This window comes from Oncorhynchus clarkii, chromosome 29 (genome assembly GCF_045791955.1).
Source record: "Oncorhynchus clarkii lewisi isolate Uvic-CL-2024 chromosome 29, UVic_Ocla_1.0, whole genome shotgun sequence".
Classification (NCBI taxonomy): Eukaryota; Metazoa; Chordata; class Actinopteri; order Salmoniformes; family Salmonidae; genus Oncorhynchus; species Oncorhynchus clarkii.
This window is the reverse complement of record NC_092175.1, coordinates 31,600,964-31,618,958: the sequence shown is the minus strand read 5'-3', so window position 1 is coordinate 31,618,958 and position 17,995 is coordinate 31,600,964. Positions and strand designations below refer to the sequence as shown.

The 17,995-nt window shown below is 40.6% G+C and overlaps 2 protein-coding genes across 5 annotated transcripts; both read right to left on the bottom strand.

The window, feature by feature from the left end:
• Positions 1-1,000: 1,000 nt before the first annotated feature.
• On the bottom strand, positions 1,001-5,791 carry LOC139388598 (organic solute transporter subunit alpha-like). The gene is made up of 8 exons (XM_071135353.1): positions 5,710-5,791; positions 4,389-4,540; positions 3,364-3,437; positions 2,450-2,608; positions 1,959-2,070; positions 1,659-1,805; positions 1,339-1,444; positions 1,001-1,167 (listed from the first exon to the last, which is right to left on the bottom strand). Exons 1-8 carry the CDS (start codon positions 5,789-5,791, stop codon positions 1,001-1,003), a joined length of 999 nt encoding a protein of 332 aa, XP_070991454.1.
• Positions 5,792-9,422: 3,631 nt separating this feature from the next.
• Positions 9,423-17,776, bottom strand: LOC139388466 (palmitoyltransferase ZDHHC20-B-like). 4 transcript variants are annotated; one of them, XM_071135135.1, is made up of 14 exons: positions 17,575-17,776; positions 17,063-17,089; positions 16,860-16,954; positions 15,554-15,671; positions 15,387-15,456; positions 15,209-15,241; positions 14,728-14,848; positions 14,439-14,474; positions 13,677-13,809; positions 13,425-13,551; positions 12,579-12,665; positions 12,407-12,480; positions 12,274-12,321; positions 9,423-12,106 (listed from the first exon to the last, which is right to left on the bottom strand). In XM_071135135.1, exons 1-13 carry the CDS (start codon positions 17,690-17,692, stop codon positions 12,278-12,280), a joined length of 1,083 nt encoding a protein of 360 aa, XP_070991236.1. In that variant the 5' UTR covers positions 17,693-17,776; the 3' UTR covers positions 9,423-12,106; positions 12,274-12,277. The 4 variants fall into 4 exon arrangements, with proteins under 4 accessions (XP_070991236.1, XP_070991235.1, XP_070991238.1 ...); XM_071135134.1 differs by having other exon boundaries at positions 9,423-12,321; XM_071135137.1 differs by lacking the exon at positions 14,439-14,474.
• Between the last annotated feature and the right edge of the window lie 219 nt (positions 17,777-17,995).

Genomic DNA, 17,995 nt, shown 5'->3' with positions numbered 1-17,995 from the left:
GAGTAGATGAAAAGATGATCTCTGCATGTGTGGTTCCCACCGTGAAGCATGGAGGAGGAGTTGAGACTTATTTAAAATTCAAGGCACACTTAACCAGCATGACTCCCACAGCATTCTGCAGCGATACGCCTTCCCATCTGGTTTGCCCTTAGTGGGACTATAATTAGTTTTTCAACAGGACAATGACCCAAAACACACCTCCAGGCTGTGTAGGGGCTATTTGACCAAGGAGAGTGATCACCCAACCTCAACCCAATTGAGATAGTTTGGGATGATTTGGACCGCACAGTGAAGGAAAAGCAGCCAACACAATTCAAGTGCTCAGCATATGTGAAGCTGGTTGAGAGAATGCCAAGAGTGTGCAAAGCTGTCACCAAGGCAAAGGATGGCTACTTTAAAGAATCTAAAATCTTAAATATATTTTGATTTGTTTAACACTTTTTTGGTTACTAAATGATTCCATATGTATTATTTTATAGTTTTCATGTCTTCTCTATTATTCTACAATGTAGGAAATAGTAAAAACTACAGAAAAACCCTTGAATGAGTAGATGTGTCCAAACTTTTGACTAAGACTAGTTGTAATTCACTATATTTATTGATATGAATACAAAATACATATTTCACACCGCCATTAACCCACTTTTGTTTATAAACTCCATCTCTTTCCAACACCCTCACACACCAAACTCCACATAGCCGTGTTGAGAGCTGAGGCAACTTGAGGAAATATGGATGGGACAGACATGTTGTTTGAGGTATATGTTCTAATATTATATTCAGCATAATGCAGGTAAACTTTTAATATACAGTAAGTTTCATCGCATACAAGACTAACCAACAACAGTATCACACCATCAAAACAAAATTATATTACAAGTAAAACAATAGTGTAAATGTTTGGTAGAGAGTCCCTCTCTCTTTCTTTAACGCACACACGCACACTCACGCAAACACACACACACACACACCCCTCTCCCTCTCACTCCACCCCAATCTCTCAGACAGTGTGCTCCCCCTCTGGGGCCTGCAGGCTGATCTTGCTGTTCTGGTCGTTGTCGGTCTCGTCGGGGTCGGTGGGAAGAGAGTCATAGGTACGGCGGTACAACGCCCGGGTCACCAGGGTAATGATGAACATTTCCAAGATCATTAGCTGCTGACTCAACACTGCAGACAGACACATAGACACACAGACAGACCAGACAGAAAGACAAACCAGACAGAAAGACAAACCAGACAGACAGACAGAGACAGACAGACAGGGTTGGTGGACATGGACTTCATATTGATCAAGTAATGGCTCTCGTTTGGCTGGTTTGGAGCTATTCTGTCACTTACTGGTACCACGGGCACTAGAGGAGAATGGCGGGGAGCAGGCGATGGTTCCATCCAAGGCCAGGATGTTAATGATGGCCGTCTGCAGCTGACTGAGCACCAGCACCAACTATGGACACATAACCAGCGACATCATGGAGATGCATAGAATATTGGGATGCAGAAATGGATACGGCCATACTGAATCAGACACTACACAACATTCCTAAAAACTCAAGTCTAGGACTAAGGAAAGGACAGAAGCTGATGTAATTTCACCAACGGCATTGAGCAGGAAGTTCCTGGACTATCTGGTTTGTGCAGTAGGACATGGACAGACTCACCTGGTACATGGCATATTTAGGTATGATCTTGATGCTGCGCAGTGTGTTGCATATGTTCATGAACATGATGGCGACAGGCCAGAGGGAGATGATGGTGAGAACACCTATAAATGGGTTGATCCAAATAGCCGTGCCTGTGATCTCCAGCTAAACATCGAGACATGGAGAAAGGTTAAAGAGGGTAGGCATTGAATAGTGGAATCATTGGAATGACACCAAGCTCAGTTTGAAGCTTAAGATGTAAAGGGGATGTTTGTTGTGGCTCAGAAGATTTTCACAGAAAGGAGGACAGTTACTTACATCAGAAAGATCAAAGTTGCCGTTGGTCCACAGTATTATGGACACAATTGAGAGGACTGTCTTTAAGATAGCATACTGAAGAGCCCCCAGTTTCAGCAAGAATAACATGCACCTGGATGAAAACAGACCAGCGTTATTAACATGTTCTAACCACTTGTGTTCAACATTACCAACACAAAGAATCTTCTGGCCCAAGTGTGACCTGAGTATGAATCATCATCCCACTGGTCACAGATGTCATCTAGTTTTGATTTACATTTGGATTACTTGTCAACTAAAGATTAATTCAATGTGAAATCGACTAAAAAGGTCACAATGTCATTAGATTTAAGCTAAAAGTTGGGTGAAAAAAAATACAAAATACTCTTACATTGATGATTTTTTGCAAATTCACTCAGTTTTCCATGTCATCACATTGATATTTTTGGGATGAAATGACATGGAAACAAGTTGATTCAACCAGTTTTTTCCCAGTGGGTTGTTCCGGTTACCGTGTGACTGGAACGCGTGGCAAGCAGGGACAGCAGCAGCAGCAGGGCCCTACACTGATATTGAAGGTTTTCTGGGCATTGCTCTTCAGAAAGGCCTCACTACCCCCACTCTCCTCTATCATCAGAACCAAGATCTTATACACCACCACTGCAAAGTACCTATAGAGAAAAGGAGAGGTTATACTTGTAAATTGTTAGATACATTGTACACACATAACAAGTGTGTGTCACCAGCCTTCAAAACCAGTTAGTCTGCCCACTCAACTTTTGTTTGTGTCCCAAAAACGTTTGTTTGTGCTTGTTTGTATCGTTTCCTGAATTTTTCCCTTCCAGCTCTCTGGGGATGTGGAATGATCTCTGATCTGCTGCATAGCACGATTTACATTTAAAGGCAATGTTCCCGCATTTGCGGAGATTGCGTTTACGGTAAACGCTAAATTACAATTGTGCTATACCACTCAATTTAAATCGTGCTATAGTACGGATCTTCTGCGATAGGGATTGAATCGAGCCCTTATGCCAACCAGATGCATAGGAGTATTGTTTTGCCGGATGTCTAGCCTGCATTTTCTGTACTTGATGCACAGGCTTTGCTTTTCAACTAGCTAAAAATGTAATTACCTTCATTTTTTCTTCCTAGGCGCCCAACTCTCTGGGGATGATCTCTAACACAGTGTAATGATTAAGAGAGTGGTTAAACTGTGGTTACATAGTTGAGTGCATTCATAAAAACCCTCCTCCCGTTTATGTCAGTACACCTTACTATGGCTTCCTGTCAGCCCATTACTACAGGTGAAAGAGCACTGCATCTACTTAGTGCAGTATAGTCAAATTGTTTATGCGTTCATAGAAGGGTATGTGAAAGAGAGAGAGAGAGAGAGTAGTAAGTAATGTGTTGGTGAGAGGAAACGTACGAATTCGACGTCATATCTGTAAACATGGTAGCCCTTGGTATCCACATCCCAAAACAAGCCATGGTGGCAATGACCTGAGACAGAAACAGAACGTTACTTTTAGTCATAACATTCATCATCCACATGGTTCCCATTCATATAAAGTGATGAATAAAATACTGTATGATCATAGAATGACAGACATTCTAATTTACAGTTTAGCTAAAAGTTAAAGGCCCAGTGCAGTCAAAAATGTGATTATTCTGTGTTTTATATATATTTCCACACTATGAGGTTGGAATAATTTTTTGTGAAAATTAGGATAATGCCATTTTCGTGTAAGAGCTACTTGAAAAGAACACCTGAAATTTCAACCTGTTTTGGTGGGATGGAGTTTTAACCTGCCTGGTGACATCACCAGGCGGTAAATTAGTTAATATACCAACAAGAATGACAGTTCCAAATCCCTCTGCCAATAACACCTCATTTTCAGATTTCCCCTCACCACTCCCAGACAGTCCCAGCAAAATAAATGTGTTTTGCTAAGAAGCTATTTTTGTTTATTTTTGACCATTTTAATAGAAAACAATCGCGGTAAGGTACTTAATTGTTACCCAGAAAGGATTTGAAATTCAAATAAAAACGGCTGCATTGGACCTTAACACCCAAACAGATGTTTGTGATCTCCATGTAGGCAATCTAGCTATGTATAACCACAGTGATACACTGCTGTCTCAGTCAAATCGTCAAATCAAATCAAATTGTATTTGTCACATGCGCAGAATACAGGTGTATGCAGGTGAAATGCTTACTTACATGCCCTTAACCAACAATGCAGTTCAAGAAATAGAGTAAAGAAAATATTTACTAAATAAACTAAAGTAAAAAATACGATAAAAAGTAACACAATAAAATAACAATTAACGAGACTATATACTCATCCAGTCCAGACAGTGTAGCTATAACCACAGAGATCCACTGGCAGTACTTATTGCATTCAATTGTATCTGGTGAAGGCCAGCGGAGACAGGGAGCTGACTTCTTACCGGTGCAGCACCATTGACCCACATAATAGTTGTCTTCTTAGGAGACGGGACTTTTCTGTAGATAAACACACACTCCTCCAGGTAGAGCAGCAGGGACAGCGTAGACATGAGGGTCAGCATGGAGTACAGAGCCACACCAAAGACATCCAGCTCTAGTTAAGGGAGAGAGTAAGAGGATCAGGAGGGAGAGAGAGAGCAACAACCTCTCTTAAGGATAGATCTATCTTAAGGATAGATCAATGCCCTGACAACATCCCCATGGACACAACAGCATTTGTGAAACAGCCTCCAAACCATTTTATTCAGCCTCTTTTGAGGTTGAGTGCTGATGAGATCCCAACAATACTTCACTCGGCCCAGTGCAAATCCAGCTGTCTAAATGTATCCTTGATTAGTTTGATATGGACTGAGATCGAGGCTATCTACAGAAACAATAAACCACCCTTGAAGAGATGTTGACTGAATACAAAAGGATGAAAGGCCATGCAAGTTATTTGTCATTCTTATCAAATGAGCCATCATATTTCTCAGAACAGAAAAATGACTTTGGAGAAACCAAACATGCATACATGTGGCCTACACATGGAGATGTAATGATGAGCAGAGTGAAATGCTGTCCCTCCAATCAGCCTGGATTAGACTGTAGCCTTCCATTTGGAGGACAAATTCATTCAGAATTTGTTTTATTGGTCGTGTCTGTGTATCAGAGATTGTTTGGTGAACAACAACATTCAGTTGCCTATCCTGACATGAAGTTCCTTCAAAAGAAAGTATTTGACTCTGGCGTGTGCCACAGAAAGTATTTGACTAGCCACAAAATGAAGGAAATTAGATTTTCAGCATTACACCGGAGACCTGAATACTTCCAGAGCTAACACCTGAGCTTTAGCTCAACGGGCTAATAACGTCTTGTTGTGTGCCAGAGACCCAATCAGTCACATTTCTGCCATGCCAATGGCCACGGTGTAGTTATCACACACATTTGAGAAAATAATTATATAGACTAACAGTCACTTCTAATATAGCCCTACTATATTATCATACTTCTGTAACTCCTGTTTGGCCTTGGGATGCTTGACATGTCAGGTACAAATGAATGATAGAAGACCAAGACACCATTATTTATTATTATTATTATTTATATTATTTGTTTCACATATCAATGAGTATGTTGAATCAATGAAGTCAAACATGCAAAAGAAACAGTCTGCGTCCCAAAAACTGTTTTGTACAATTTGTAGTGAAATTCCCTTTCCCAATTACAACTTTATAATGAAACATTATCTACAAACTGATAGATAAGGTAATCTGGGTAACTCACGCTTTATGACATGGATAGCCAGCGGAGGTTCTTCTAAACAGCTCGGATGGATGGTGCTGTTGAGAGCTTCTTCCATGTCCATAGTCAGTTGAAGTCGGTAATGTGAGGACTCCCAGCCAGGTTGTGAGGATATGCAGAAAATAAACTACCAGTGATGTATCTCTTGCCCACTGACTGCAGTTATATGAGGTGCGAGGAAGCAGACAGCAATAGATATTGAACTTTCCCCCGCAATTAACTTCTGACTGATGATGAGTAAGTTGTTTGCTCAGTGAAAACTGCAGATTTTCCAACTAGTCAATGAGACCACCTTCGCATAGAGAATGGCAGATAACTGTATTTCATTCAAATCTTAGAACTACTGTATTTATTGAGCAACCTTCCTTATCAAGGGGAGCCCAATGACCCACATTCGGCTCCTGTAACTCTCAGTGGAATAACATTCCCATAGATTTGATTTGATCCAGCACACGTTTACGTTTCAGGAGAATGAACTTTGATTGGGGTGTATCGTTTCTTGCCAGCCAACATACAGGAATGAAAGGGGTTGGGAAAGCATGCTAGAGTTAACATATTACCAAATGAATCCAAGTAGAAAATAAATACCCACAGTCAGTCCAACTTCTGGTTTTGATTTCCATTTGCCAACCTCAATTCAACGTGAAATCAACAAAACATTTCACCATGTAATTGGATTTAGGTTAATAGTTTGGTGACATTTTTTCAAATCCAATCAGCTTTCCACGTTGATTCAATGTTGTCACATATATTTTTTGTTGTTGAAATGACGTGGAAACTATGTTGATTCAACCAGTTCTTGCCCAGTGGGTATTGTATTGTTCAACCATCAATCTTAAAGGTTGTGGGTTTATATACAAAATATCACCTCTCTCTCTCGCTGATTATCTGGAGCCATTTAATTTCAGCGTTCTGCCAATCAAATTACTGTCTCTCTGTTAATGCCACTATTTCATTGCCTTCACTGTGTTTTTCATCACGTACCCCATCTGTTGTGTATCTGTGTAACTTTTAGTCATGAAAACATTCACCAGTAATGTCATGAACTGAGACCAGCAAGAGTGTTGAGGATAACTAACACCTTTTTTCAAATTCTACCAATTTCAAATCAATAAACCATCCCTTTATAGCTAAATCGATTTTGTTGGATCCCTAAAACTCTGTCCCATATACAGAAGCTAGAATAAAGACTTTCCGGCAGTGGGCTGTAGCTAATGGCTACATGTAGATGGTCATATCATCACTCAACTTCATAATTGCATTTGAGCTAAGAAAAACATGATTTTAGTATGTAGGGTGAGACAATTAGGTCTAATCAGTTTACCCGGTTACAAATTAAGTGAAGGGAGAAGGTGAAAGATGATCCAAAAACAGACCTGGATGGATGGATTACAGTCAAACAGAGGTTTAGTAAGAGATGGAGAGAAAAGGAGAGAAAGATAAAAGCAATAAAGAGAAAAGGAATGTAGAGAAAGAGAAAAGGAAGAGCGAGTACGAGAGAGAAAGACAGGTATCATAAAATACAATCTGAATAAAAAAGAAGCCATGCATTTAAATGTAAACTTGCTTCGCCTACAGACACCTGTAGATCGAGTCATGTGTGACTTCTCCATAGACGTGGGCTTCTCACACATTTTTTCTCCATCCGCACACACTCAGTGAGTCAGGTGGATAGCAGAGTTCATTCCCCCACAGTAGACACTGTCACACTCTATAACCCTGATGCAATTGGAAGGGACAATCACATTCCTGTGAGTCCTTGAGATATAAACTTGTTTCACTTCAATGCCATAACCATGCAGAGATAAACTTCTAAAACTGCCACTTTTTTTGTCCAAGCCAAACAATTCATTCTAAAACAAAGTGTTATAAATAACGATATCATAACTGCCATCGATAAGAGACAATACTGTGCAGCTGTATTCATCGACCTGGCCAAGGCTTTCGACTCTGTCAATCACCACATTCTTATCGGCAGACTCAACAGCCTTGGTTTCTCAAATGACTGCCTCGCCTGGTTCACCAACTACTTCTCAGACAGAGTTCAGTGTGTCAAATCGGAGGGCCTGTTCTACCTCTGGTAGTCTCTATGGGGGTGCCACAGGGTTCAATCCTCGGGCCGACTATTTTCTCTGTATACATCAATGATGTATACATGCTGCTGGTGATTCCCTGATCCACCTCTACGCAGACGACACCATTCTGTATACTTCTGGCCCTTCTTTGGACAATGTGTTAACTAACCTCCAGACGAGCTTTAATGCCATACAACTCTCCTTCCGTGGCCTCCAACTGCTCTTAAATGCATGCTCATCAACCGATTTCTGCACCCAACCGCCCATCCAGCATCACTACTCTGGACGGTTCTGACTTAGAATATGTGGACAACTACAAATACCTAGGTGTCTGGTTAGACTGTAAACTCTCCTTCCAGACTCACATTAAGCATCTCCAATCCAAAATTAAATCTTGAATCGGCTTCCTATTTCACAACAAAGCATCCTTCACTCATGCTGCCAAACATACCCTTGTAAAACTGACTATCCTACCAATCCTGGACTTCGGCGATGTCATTTACAAAATAGCCTCCAACACTCTACTCAGCAAATTGGATGCAGTCTATCACAGTGCCATCTGTTTTGTCACCAAAGCCCCATATACTACCCACCACTGTGACCTGTATGCTCTCGTTGGCTGGCCCTCGCTTAATATTCGTCACCAAATCCACTGGCTCCAGGTCAACTATAACTCTTTGCTAGGTAAAGCCCCGCCTTTTCTCAGCTCACTGGTCACCATAGCAGCACCCACCCGTAGCATGCGCTCCAGCAGGTATATTTCACTGGTCATCCCCAAAGCCAATCCCTCCTTTGGCCACCGTTCCTTCCAGTTCTCTGCTGCCAATGACTGGAACAAACTGCAAAAATCACGAAGCTGAAGACTCATATCTCCCTCACTAACTTTAAGCACCAGCTGTCAGAGCAGCTCATAGATCACTGCTCCTGTACATAGCCCATCTGTAAACAGCCCATCCAATTACCTCATCCCCATACTGTTATTCATTTTGCTCCTTTGCACCCCAGTATCTCTACTTACACTCATCTTCTGCACATCTATCACTCCGGTGTTTAATTGCTATATTGTAATTATTTCATAACTATGGCCTATTTATTGCCTTACCTCCCTTATCCTACCTCATTTGCACACAATGTATATAGACTTTTTCCTATTGTATTATTGACTGTATGTTTGTTTATTCCATGTGTAACTCTTTGTTGTTGTATGTGTCGAACTGCTTTGTTTTATCTTGGCCAGGTCGCAGTTGTAAATGAGAACTTGTTCTCAACTAGCCTACCTGGTTAAATAAAGGTGAAATAAAAAAATATAAAAATGTGTAACAGTGAATGCAGTGATTTTCCATGCATCTGTCACTGACACCTCGTTCGTTGACCCCACGATGTGTGAATAGTCTTATATTGCTAAACCTTGCCCTCACGTTTGCTGAAGATTTGCCAAGTGACTTATGACATGACAGTGGCTTATTTTGGCGCATTGCTCTCATCATATAAAGTGGTCTAACTAAAATGTTAAATCAGACGGTATCCAACATTTATCAGGCCCTACCCTTGTTGTAATGGGACTATCTAGGCAACCAACATTGTTTCTAACAACGTAGAAGTGCATTAATCAAGAATGAATGCACTGAAAACAGTATTTATTGTTAAAATGTACACATTAATACAGTGTATTCATCTACAAAATAAACAATTATTGAACTTTGTGAAAATTATTTCCACATTTAGATTATATTTAAAAAAAAACATGAACAACCAAAACTGGCTGACAGGGTAGTACAAATAGTGAGAAAATACTTAACATGCAAAACAGCTTCAATAAAAAAATAAGATATTATTAAAAAAAAAAAATTCAACAGGAAATTGGTCCATGATTTACCGTCAACAGATTTTGTGAATATACAATGTAGCACAAAATACTTCTCTATGGCATTCATTTAAAATGAGAAAGTTAGGATTTCTGGTTAGTCACAATGCTCTCACTCTACATTCCTCCACGATAGTGTGTTATACAAACATTTATGCATCCAGTAAACAAACCGCTTGCAAATTCCAAACAACTCTCCTAAAAACCACATGGATCATAGTCAGTTGGAAATTGAGAAACCCGATCACAAATATTCTGATTTAAAAAATAATAATAAAAAGTGTCCATTGAGAGGTTGATATCTAGCTCTAGCCTCCTCTTGGTGGTCTATGAGCATCCTGGCATGATTTACTACAGCAGAACAGTAACTTTCCCAGGGACTACTACACATGGAAACTGGCCTACTGGTATTAACAAATCTGGTTCAGTACATTAAATATTTATGTATATGCTCAACATTGTACATCGTCCACGACAAAACAATCAAATAATAAGAAAACAGCTATAATAATCAAAGAAAGCAGCATTTGTGATGTAAAATGTGCTTTAAAAAACATGGTTCAAAGCCTTCTGTTTTTCTCCATATGTATGCCATTCATCAGATTGAGAAGTCAGGAATTGCATAAAGTGAACACAAATAGCAATTCCTTATTCTCAAAGATAGAACTTTGACATCAAACAATTAATCTCACTTTCCTGTGAAATGTGTCAAAAGTCCCCTCTCGCGAACAAAAGTGATGACTTCACAGATACCTTAATCTTCATAAACTCAGTTTAAAAAAACGCTACATATCTGAAAACAACATATGGCAATGCAGACAATAGCAAAAATAAACTATGGAAAATCTGCAACTTAAAAGAAACCTTGAAAATAAATACTTAATGGAGTAACAATGCTGTCCAATGTTAATGAATTATACACCTGTGATATCACACCTCTGAAAAAACTGTGTTGACTCCCAACCAAATTCTTGATTAAAAAAAAAAAAAATCTACCTGGTCACATACACTGAGTGTACAAAACATTAGGAACATGAGACTGACCAGGTAAATCCAGGTGAAAGCTATGATCCCTTGTTGGTCACCTGTTAAATCCACTTCAATGAGTATAGATGAAGGGGTGGAGACAGGTTAAAGAAGAATTTTTAAGCCTTGAAACATGAATTATGTATATGTGCCATTCCGAGGGTGAATGGACAAGACAAAATATTTAAGAGCCTTTGAACAGGGTATGGTAGTAGGTGCCTGGTTGAGTGTCAAGAACTGCAATGCTGCTGGGTTTCACACTCAACAGTTTGTTTTCCAAGTGTATCAAGAATGGTCCACCACCCAAAGGACACCCAGCCAACTTGATACAACTGTAGGAAGCATTGGGAGTCAAATTGGACCAGGATCCCTGTTGAAAAGTTTCAATACCTTGTAGTCCAGGCCCCGACAAATTGAGGCTGTTCTGAGGGCAAAGGGGGGTGCAACTCAATATTAGGAAAGGCTTTCCTAATGTTTTGTACACTCGGTGTATATCATCACTGATGCACGGAATTGTGCAAAACATGAGTGGGGATTTGGCCCGTAAAATTGTAAACAAGAATGCTCTCCGGGTTCCATTTCCATCTATATAAATTGTAAAGTTATTACACCATGCTACGGTCAACTATGGCACTGTACTATACCTTTGTTCTTCCATACTGTCCTGAAGGCACAATGCACATTTAAGTTCCGATGATACAGAGCAGGAGAGGATTTTGGGAGAGGCATAGGGTCCTACAAAGCCGTGGTTCGTATAAACCTACTGTCCTATTGAAATCAATGGATATGCTTAGTACCAGTCACAAGATTCAAGTGTAAAGTGCATACAGTACACACACGCTACAATCAACTGAGACAGTAGTGCTCATGACCTTCAGGGCCTCAAGACACAACATTGTATCCTCTGGGTTTAATCAAATCAAAGCCACTAACACATTTTCTGTGCTAAGACACAGTGACCTCTTCCTTTTTCCCAATAAAGCAAGTGAATACTGATTTGACGGAGGCGTATAACTGTAAAGCAATTATTTTCCTGCACTTATCTGACCTAGTGCAAAGAGTATTCTTTTCCTGCACTTATCTGACCTAGTGCAAAGAGTATTCTTTTTTTGGCTTGAATAACAGAGCAGTTCCAGAGATTAATAATAGTTACCAAAAAATATTGTTGTGCGTTTTTGGTTAGCAACAAAGAAAACGCATCTGCATGTGTTTGGTGAGGATGGAAACTGAAAGCTGATTAAAGCTCTGGTGACAGATGTCGTGTCCATGAAAGTCCAGGGTTTGTCCATGGTAACAGGGATGCTGTTTGGTGGTCATAAGAACGACAATAGAAAGGATGGCGGCTATTCGAGAGCGTTTACTTGATATTTTGTCCATGGTAGTAGGGGTACTGCATGTGATAAAAGGCTGGTTTCTGTAGAGACAAAGATGCTGCTGGTTGTAAGGCATCACAGTTAATGGCTCAGTTGTCTCCTGGCAGACATGTAAACTGGCCATTTGAGCCACCTGGTGGTCATCAGTTTCCACTCTAAGGTCTGCAGGAAACACGCGCACTTCAGCGGAACTCATCTATAGGCTTACCTGTCTATGATTCAGTCTCCATGGTCACAGTTACCGTCTGGGCCACGTCTGAAACGCAAGGGTTCTAGGGTCAGGCAGCACACAGACACATGGCTACTTGACATTACAGGATATCTATGGGGAATCTACATACCATCCTGATGGCCCTCAATGTGGTTAATGTTGTTGCCAAGGATGTGCTTGGGGCTTGCCAGACCATCTACAGAGCTGTTGGAGGACAAGGCAGAGATTAATTTAATGAATTAGGTGAGATAATTTTACTGAATCAGGAAATAAATAAATCAACCTGAGAAACCATAAATAACCTTTTGCCATTGATCTGGAGGCCCACAGCTATTTGCTCAGGATCTAAGGTCAGCAACCGGGTGACAAAACTGTGTCCATCACCATGACTAATGGAGAGAAAGGAGAGGAGAGAGATCAGATAGGATTCCCTCAAGATTGCTCTGATGTCCAAAATATCAAATAGACATTGTGATACGTTTTAAGTTGCATGCATTTTAAAATATCCACATTAGTCAATCCAAAATTGCTTTTGGAATTTTGGATGTGGACCAATTTATTTATTGGTGAATTCTGAAAAGCTATCCAAGGACTGTTTGATAGGCTTGTGTTTTTAGGAGGTCATATTGGTTTTTGTAGAATATTTTAAAAAATGTCCATGTTGTTCTTAACTATGTAGTTGTTAATGTTCTTAGCTTTTTCCTTTGAAAATAAGACACGTAAAAAGATTCTGGGGTGAACATGTGCATCTTCAAAATGTACCCATTTTTCCTCTTTAATGCATTTAACTATTTGTCGCAAGTAAAAGCCTTGGGAGGCGAGTTGATACAATTCCAAGTCTGGAAGGTTAAAACCAACATTTAGACATAGGAAGATGGAAAATGTTACTTTCTATTCTATTACCGAGAATAACTATACTTTGGGAGCCATTCCATTCTGAAAAGGTTAATTCTACCATTTAGATTTCTGTGAAGATTGTTCCATTTAATTAGGTCTGCTTTCATATTGGTGAGTGATGGGATCAAGTTATCTTTATATATTTTTCACTTATTAAGCATCCTAAGTATTTGAAATGTTTTGTGGTCTACTTAAAAAAACGATTCTAAATCTCCAAAAGAATAGGTAGATAGTAGACTTGGTGTTTTCACCTGGTGTAGATGGGAAACATCCAGTACTTCTGCTGGTCTCCAAACACCTCCACCACGTTCCTACTGAAGCCCAGAGAGAAGCCATTTTTGTCTGGGCCATTTCTGAAGACAGGCGCCCTGAAAGCCTCTGAAATAAAAACCAAGACATAAACTTATACTATGACAAACAATGATAAAATGGTGTCAACAATCAATCAAGACAATAGTGGATGAGATGTTCTGTGTTACAGCATGGTGAGGCATGGCAGCTACCTATGGTGGTCCTGTTCTTTCCCACAAGCCAGAGATGGTAGCTGAAAAGCGACAGGATGCTGATGAAGAACATGGCCGCCACAAAAAACAGAAACAACACGTGGAATTTGGCGTGAGTGTCGGGCAGCTGATTCTTGAGAGGGAAGAGAGAGGAGAGCCGTTAGTGATGTCATACTTTTCAACAGAACCATACAGTAGTAATGTTAACCTTCTGCACAGACACACAGGATGTGCACAGACACACAGGATCAGTCAGTTGTAAATGACAATGGGTGACCTCCTCATTCTGGAGAAGCAGAATCTGAGCCTACATGTCTGTTCAGTGAATGGCTCCAGCAGGTACTACATACAGTACAGACCTTTGGTTGTCTGTGAATTCAATATGCAAAATAAGACATGCTAAACAACCAATCCTGTCCAACTCCACACTGGGCCTCAGTTGGGCAAGATGACAGTGGGCATTCATTGTCACAAGCAAGGCAGCATACAACACAGACAAGGACAGAAGCCCAGTCTTAACACTCAAGGAGGAACAGACAACAGCTTATGCGGCAAGACAACAGTGTTTGACACATACTGAAGAGAATCCCTCAACAGCGACTTGTACATCAGAGACAAAAGGCTTGTGAATGCCATTATGGGTGGAGCTTCTCTAGCTTACCTTATTGTGACTTGCCATTAGTGGCAATAGGCTATTCAAAAAAGTGCAACCTTACTTTTTAACTAACATGACGATCAGATGGTGACAATCTTGCATTTTACCTGAGGACAATCCCCAACAGATCTCCTTCGGCAATGCTTTAGGCAAAGTATTAGAGACAGATTGTTAGTGGAGAAATGTGTGCAACTATTTTACAGCGATTAGATATAAAAAAATTAATCTGACATGCAGACTGCTCAAATTTGAGGTGGATTATGTAGAGGATTTGGGTATTGGCTAATTGGAACATGCGATCAGGGATCTTACTGCTGTCAGTGTTTACACTCAACCACTAAGCTCTGGCTAGGGAAGAAATGAAAGGCAGCTAGAGTATTACTTAGTAGTACTTACTGTCCAGAATTTTATGAAATACTGCAGGACAGTAGCAGCGATAAACACACAATACAGCATGGAGTAGGCCAGAAACAAGACAAAGAACTTGTAGTTCGAAAATCCAACACAGTTATTCACCCTGAGCAAGAAACAGAGAGAGAGGGGTAAATGAATCAGTCAACGTGGCTCCTGCTGCCTTCTCCACTAGTTGCCTCTATTCTCTAATCTGTATCAAATACAGTGATGACACAAAGTCTACAGAATTATCTGTTTGAGAGCTGGGTAATTCCTTTTCCGTTGCTGTACTAGACAAAACAGTGACTTCATCAAGTAAAAAGGTCAGACAGATCAAATATGCTGATGCAGTAGAATGGAGAGGATTAAACTCTCCACTGATCCAATCACTATCAAGTCAGTATGAACAAAGAACTTCACACACAAAAGGAGTGTACTGTTGCTAAGCATCTAAATTACAAGAACGGACTGAGGTGTTACATACCATGGACAGTGATGATCCATCTTCAGTACACACCTGAGAGAGAGAGAGAGCACAAACAAACAAGGGAAAGAAGAAAATAGTATATTACTTTGGAGTTGAAGCATCTAAAAAGACCCCACATAAAATCCAATGGTGCATCTCATCTGAACCCCATAGAGACAGAACTAACTGAACTCACATGTCGCAGGTGGAGCAGTGGTGGCAGCGGTCGGGTTTGATCACCTGACAGTGGTCACAGTACCGGACGGCTGTGGAGAACACACCAATACACCTGCTCAATCATCATCAGCTTTAAATCCAAGGTGTGTGTGTTCCAACTATGTGTCGACTGTATTGTATTCTCACCTCCGGTCCCAGTGCGTGTGTAGACAGGCAATCCTACGGCCGCTTTCTTCAGGATGTCCTGCTGAGCGTCTGGCTGCTCCTTCTCATACTGCTCCTTCTCCACTTTGGCCAGACAAAACTGATGGGAGAACAGAGAGAGTTTCACCAAGTATGTTATAACATAGTTAGTACCGGTAGTCATGCATCTAGAAATTAGGGCCCAGTTGAAATGTGAAACAAGTAACTTGAGATTGAGACAGAGTAACCCCACTTCACAACCATATGCTCTCACACACTCCTATGTGAACATCTGCTGTACAGTGTAATTACAGAGCGCCTAGGGAACCACCCAGCCCAGTGCCCACTCCCCTGGCCCCGTGGCATTGTGGTGTAGCATCTCACGGGAGGCAGAATTAGTACTACTGGTGAAGACAGATACACTGTGTATTAGGGCTGTCTCCGACTAAAATCTTGACTGACCGAAAGTAGTCTGTTCTTATGACCAGTCGTAATTTGAAAACATGCATTTTCCCATATATAGACACACCATATGTTTGAATGAAATCAACTATATGTAGGCTACTGAGCTTGTCTGATGCTCTAAGCATTGTGATTAAAAATTAAGAAACAAATGACTCAAGCGGGAGCCAGAGATCAAGATAGCCTAACCAGAAGCAGAAGACGGTAATAGGCTACACCAGTAACATTACAGTAACAGTAACATTTTCCATTTGGAGTGCCAAGTTATCCTACCATTTCTACTGATCTGCATGCCAGTTACGATTTACATATACACATTTTAATTTGTAATAAAGTCTATATATCTCAGAATCAATGTCATGTGGTTAATCAATATTCTATCTAAATGAAAATTATACAAATCTAAAAGTAACTTTATCGCCATTGCCAATATGTAAAAAGCCAACAAACAAGAACATAGCAGCCCGCAGGAAGAAAATATCCTGATAAAAATAAATATCCTATAAATCACATTGGCTACACATGGCCTGTCTGTAAGGAACTTGAAACATTGTATCAACTATTAATTTGGTCCGAGCTAGCAAACTTGCAACATTGTATAAAATATTCTGGGCCATATCCTGAGCTAGTGAGATGCGGTAAGTAGTAATTGGGTAGGCCTATTTTACGACGTTTCCACAGGAAACAGAAATTTCCATAACCAAACAATGGATTAGTCCACTCAGACAGGCATCTCGTGTGCCATACATTTAAAAAAGATATATACTTGCCACCACCCCACAAAAAAAATATCAGCCAACAGCCTATCGACCAGTAGACTAAATTGGGTCAGCCCTACTCTGTATACCTCTTTAGAGGGGCTGGCAGGCCTACTGCAGATAGTCTTCCAGTAGGACCAGATAAACATGATGAAGAACAGGTGGAAGACAACCAGGTATGATACTGTTGGAGAGAGGGAGCAAGAACAAAAAACAACCAGGTATGATACAATAGAGTTTGTGTGATCAAAGACAGTTGTGAAAGCACCAAATGTTTCTGAATGTTACTTACTTTTTTCTGCATTATTTGGGATTGTAACTGAAACAGACAAAGTACACACAGAGAGAGAAAATAGGAGTTTAGAGAGGGCATCTGATTGATGCGTCTGCAGAGTTACAGTACTACAGTAGTATGCTCACATCTGCAGACCCCCTCCTCTCACCCCCCAGCGGTAGCCTGGCACTACCAGTGGGGGACCCACCCATCACAGAATGCTTTGTTTGCCCTGCTGAAGGGATGCCCCTGATTACAGCCACTCACTGACTGACTGACTGACTGACTGACAGACATGCATGTCATTGTACTATCAGCAGCAGAAACAGGCTAAAACAGGGTTCTATCTATGAGCGTGATTGGCTATCCTCAACAAAGTAGTCTTTCACTGTTTCACCTGTTCTCGTCCCACCACATTTCTGTACTGTTTCCCGAATCCTACACATTCTCCAGCTGGGCAGTCAAGCAACTTTGTTTCAATGAGGAAACAAACCCCGTTAATCATCCAAAAACGATAATTGTATACTTACAGATACAGAGTTCCACGACGTATGCATAATAAGACCAGCCAACGACCAGGTTGATGAAAATAACAGGTATCCAAGCTAAACTCCGTTGACAGCACTTTAGTACATGATGCGGCGCCATCTTTAATCCTGCGGAAAATAGTGGTGTGACGTCAAAGCTCCAGTTTTTTGACTGAACCGAAGATTATCTATTATATTGACAAGATAGTCGAGTAGCTGCTCTAACAAATGACTGAAAAATGGAAATACATGTCCTCAAAGATGGAAGGCAAACGGGAGGAGTCAATATCAGGTGGGACCATTCTAGCCAATCAGAAAGGGAAGATACGCGAGTGAACAACACGCCCAGCTCCAATATAAATGTAGTAGTTTTTTCCCAAATTGCCGAAACGCCACGTGCGGCCACTTATATAGTGCATTCGTA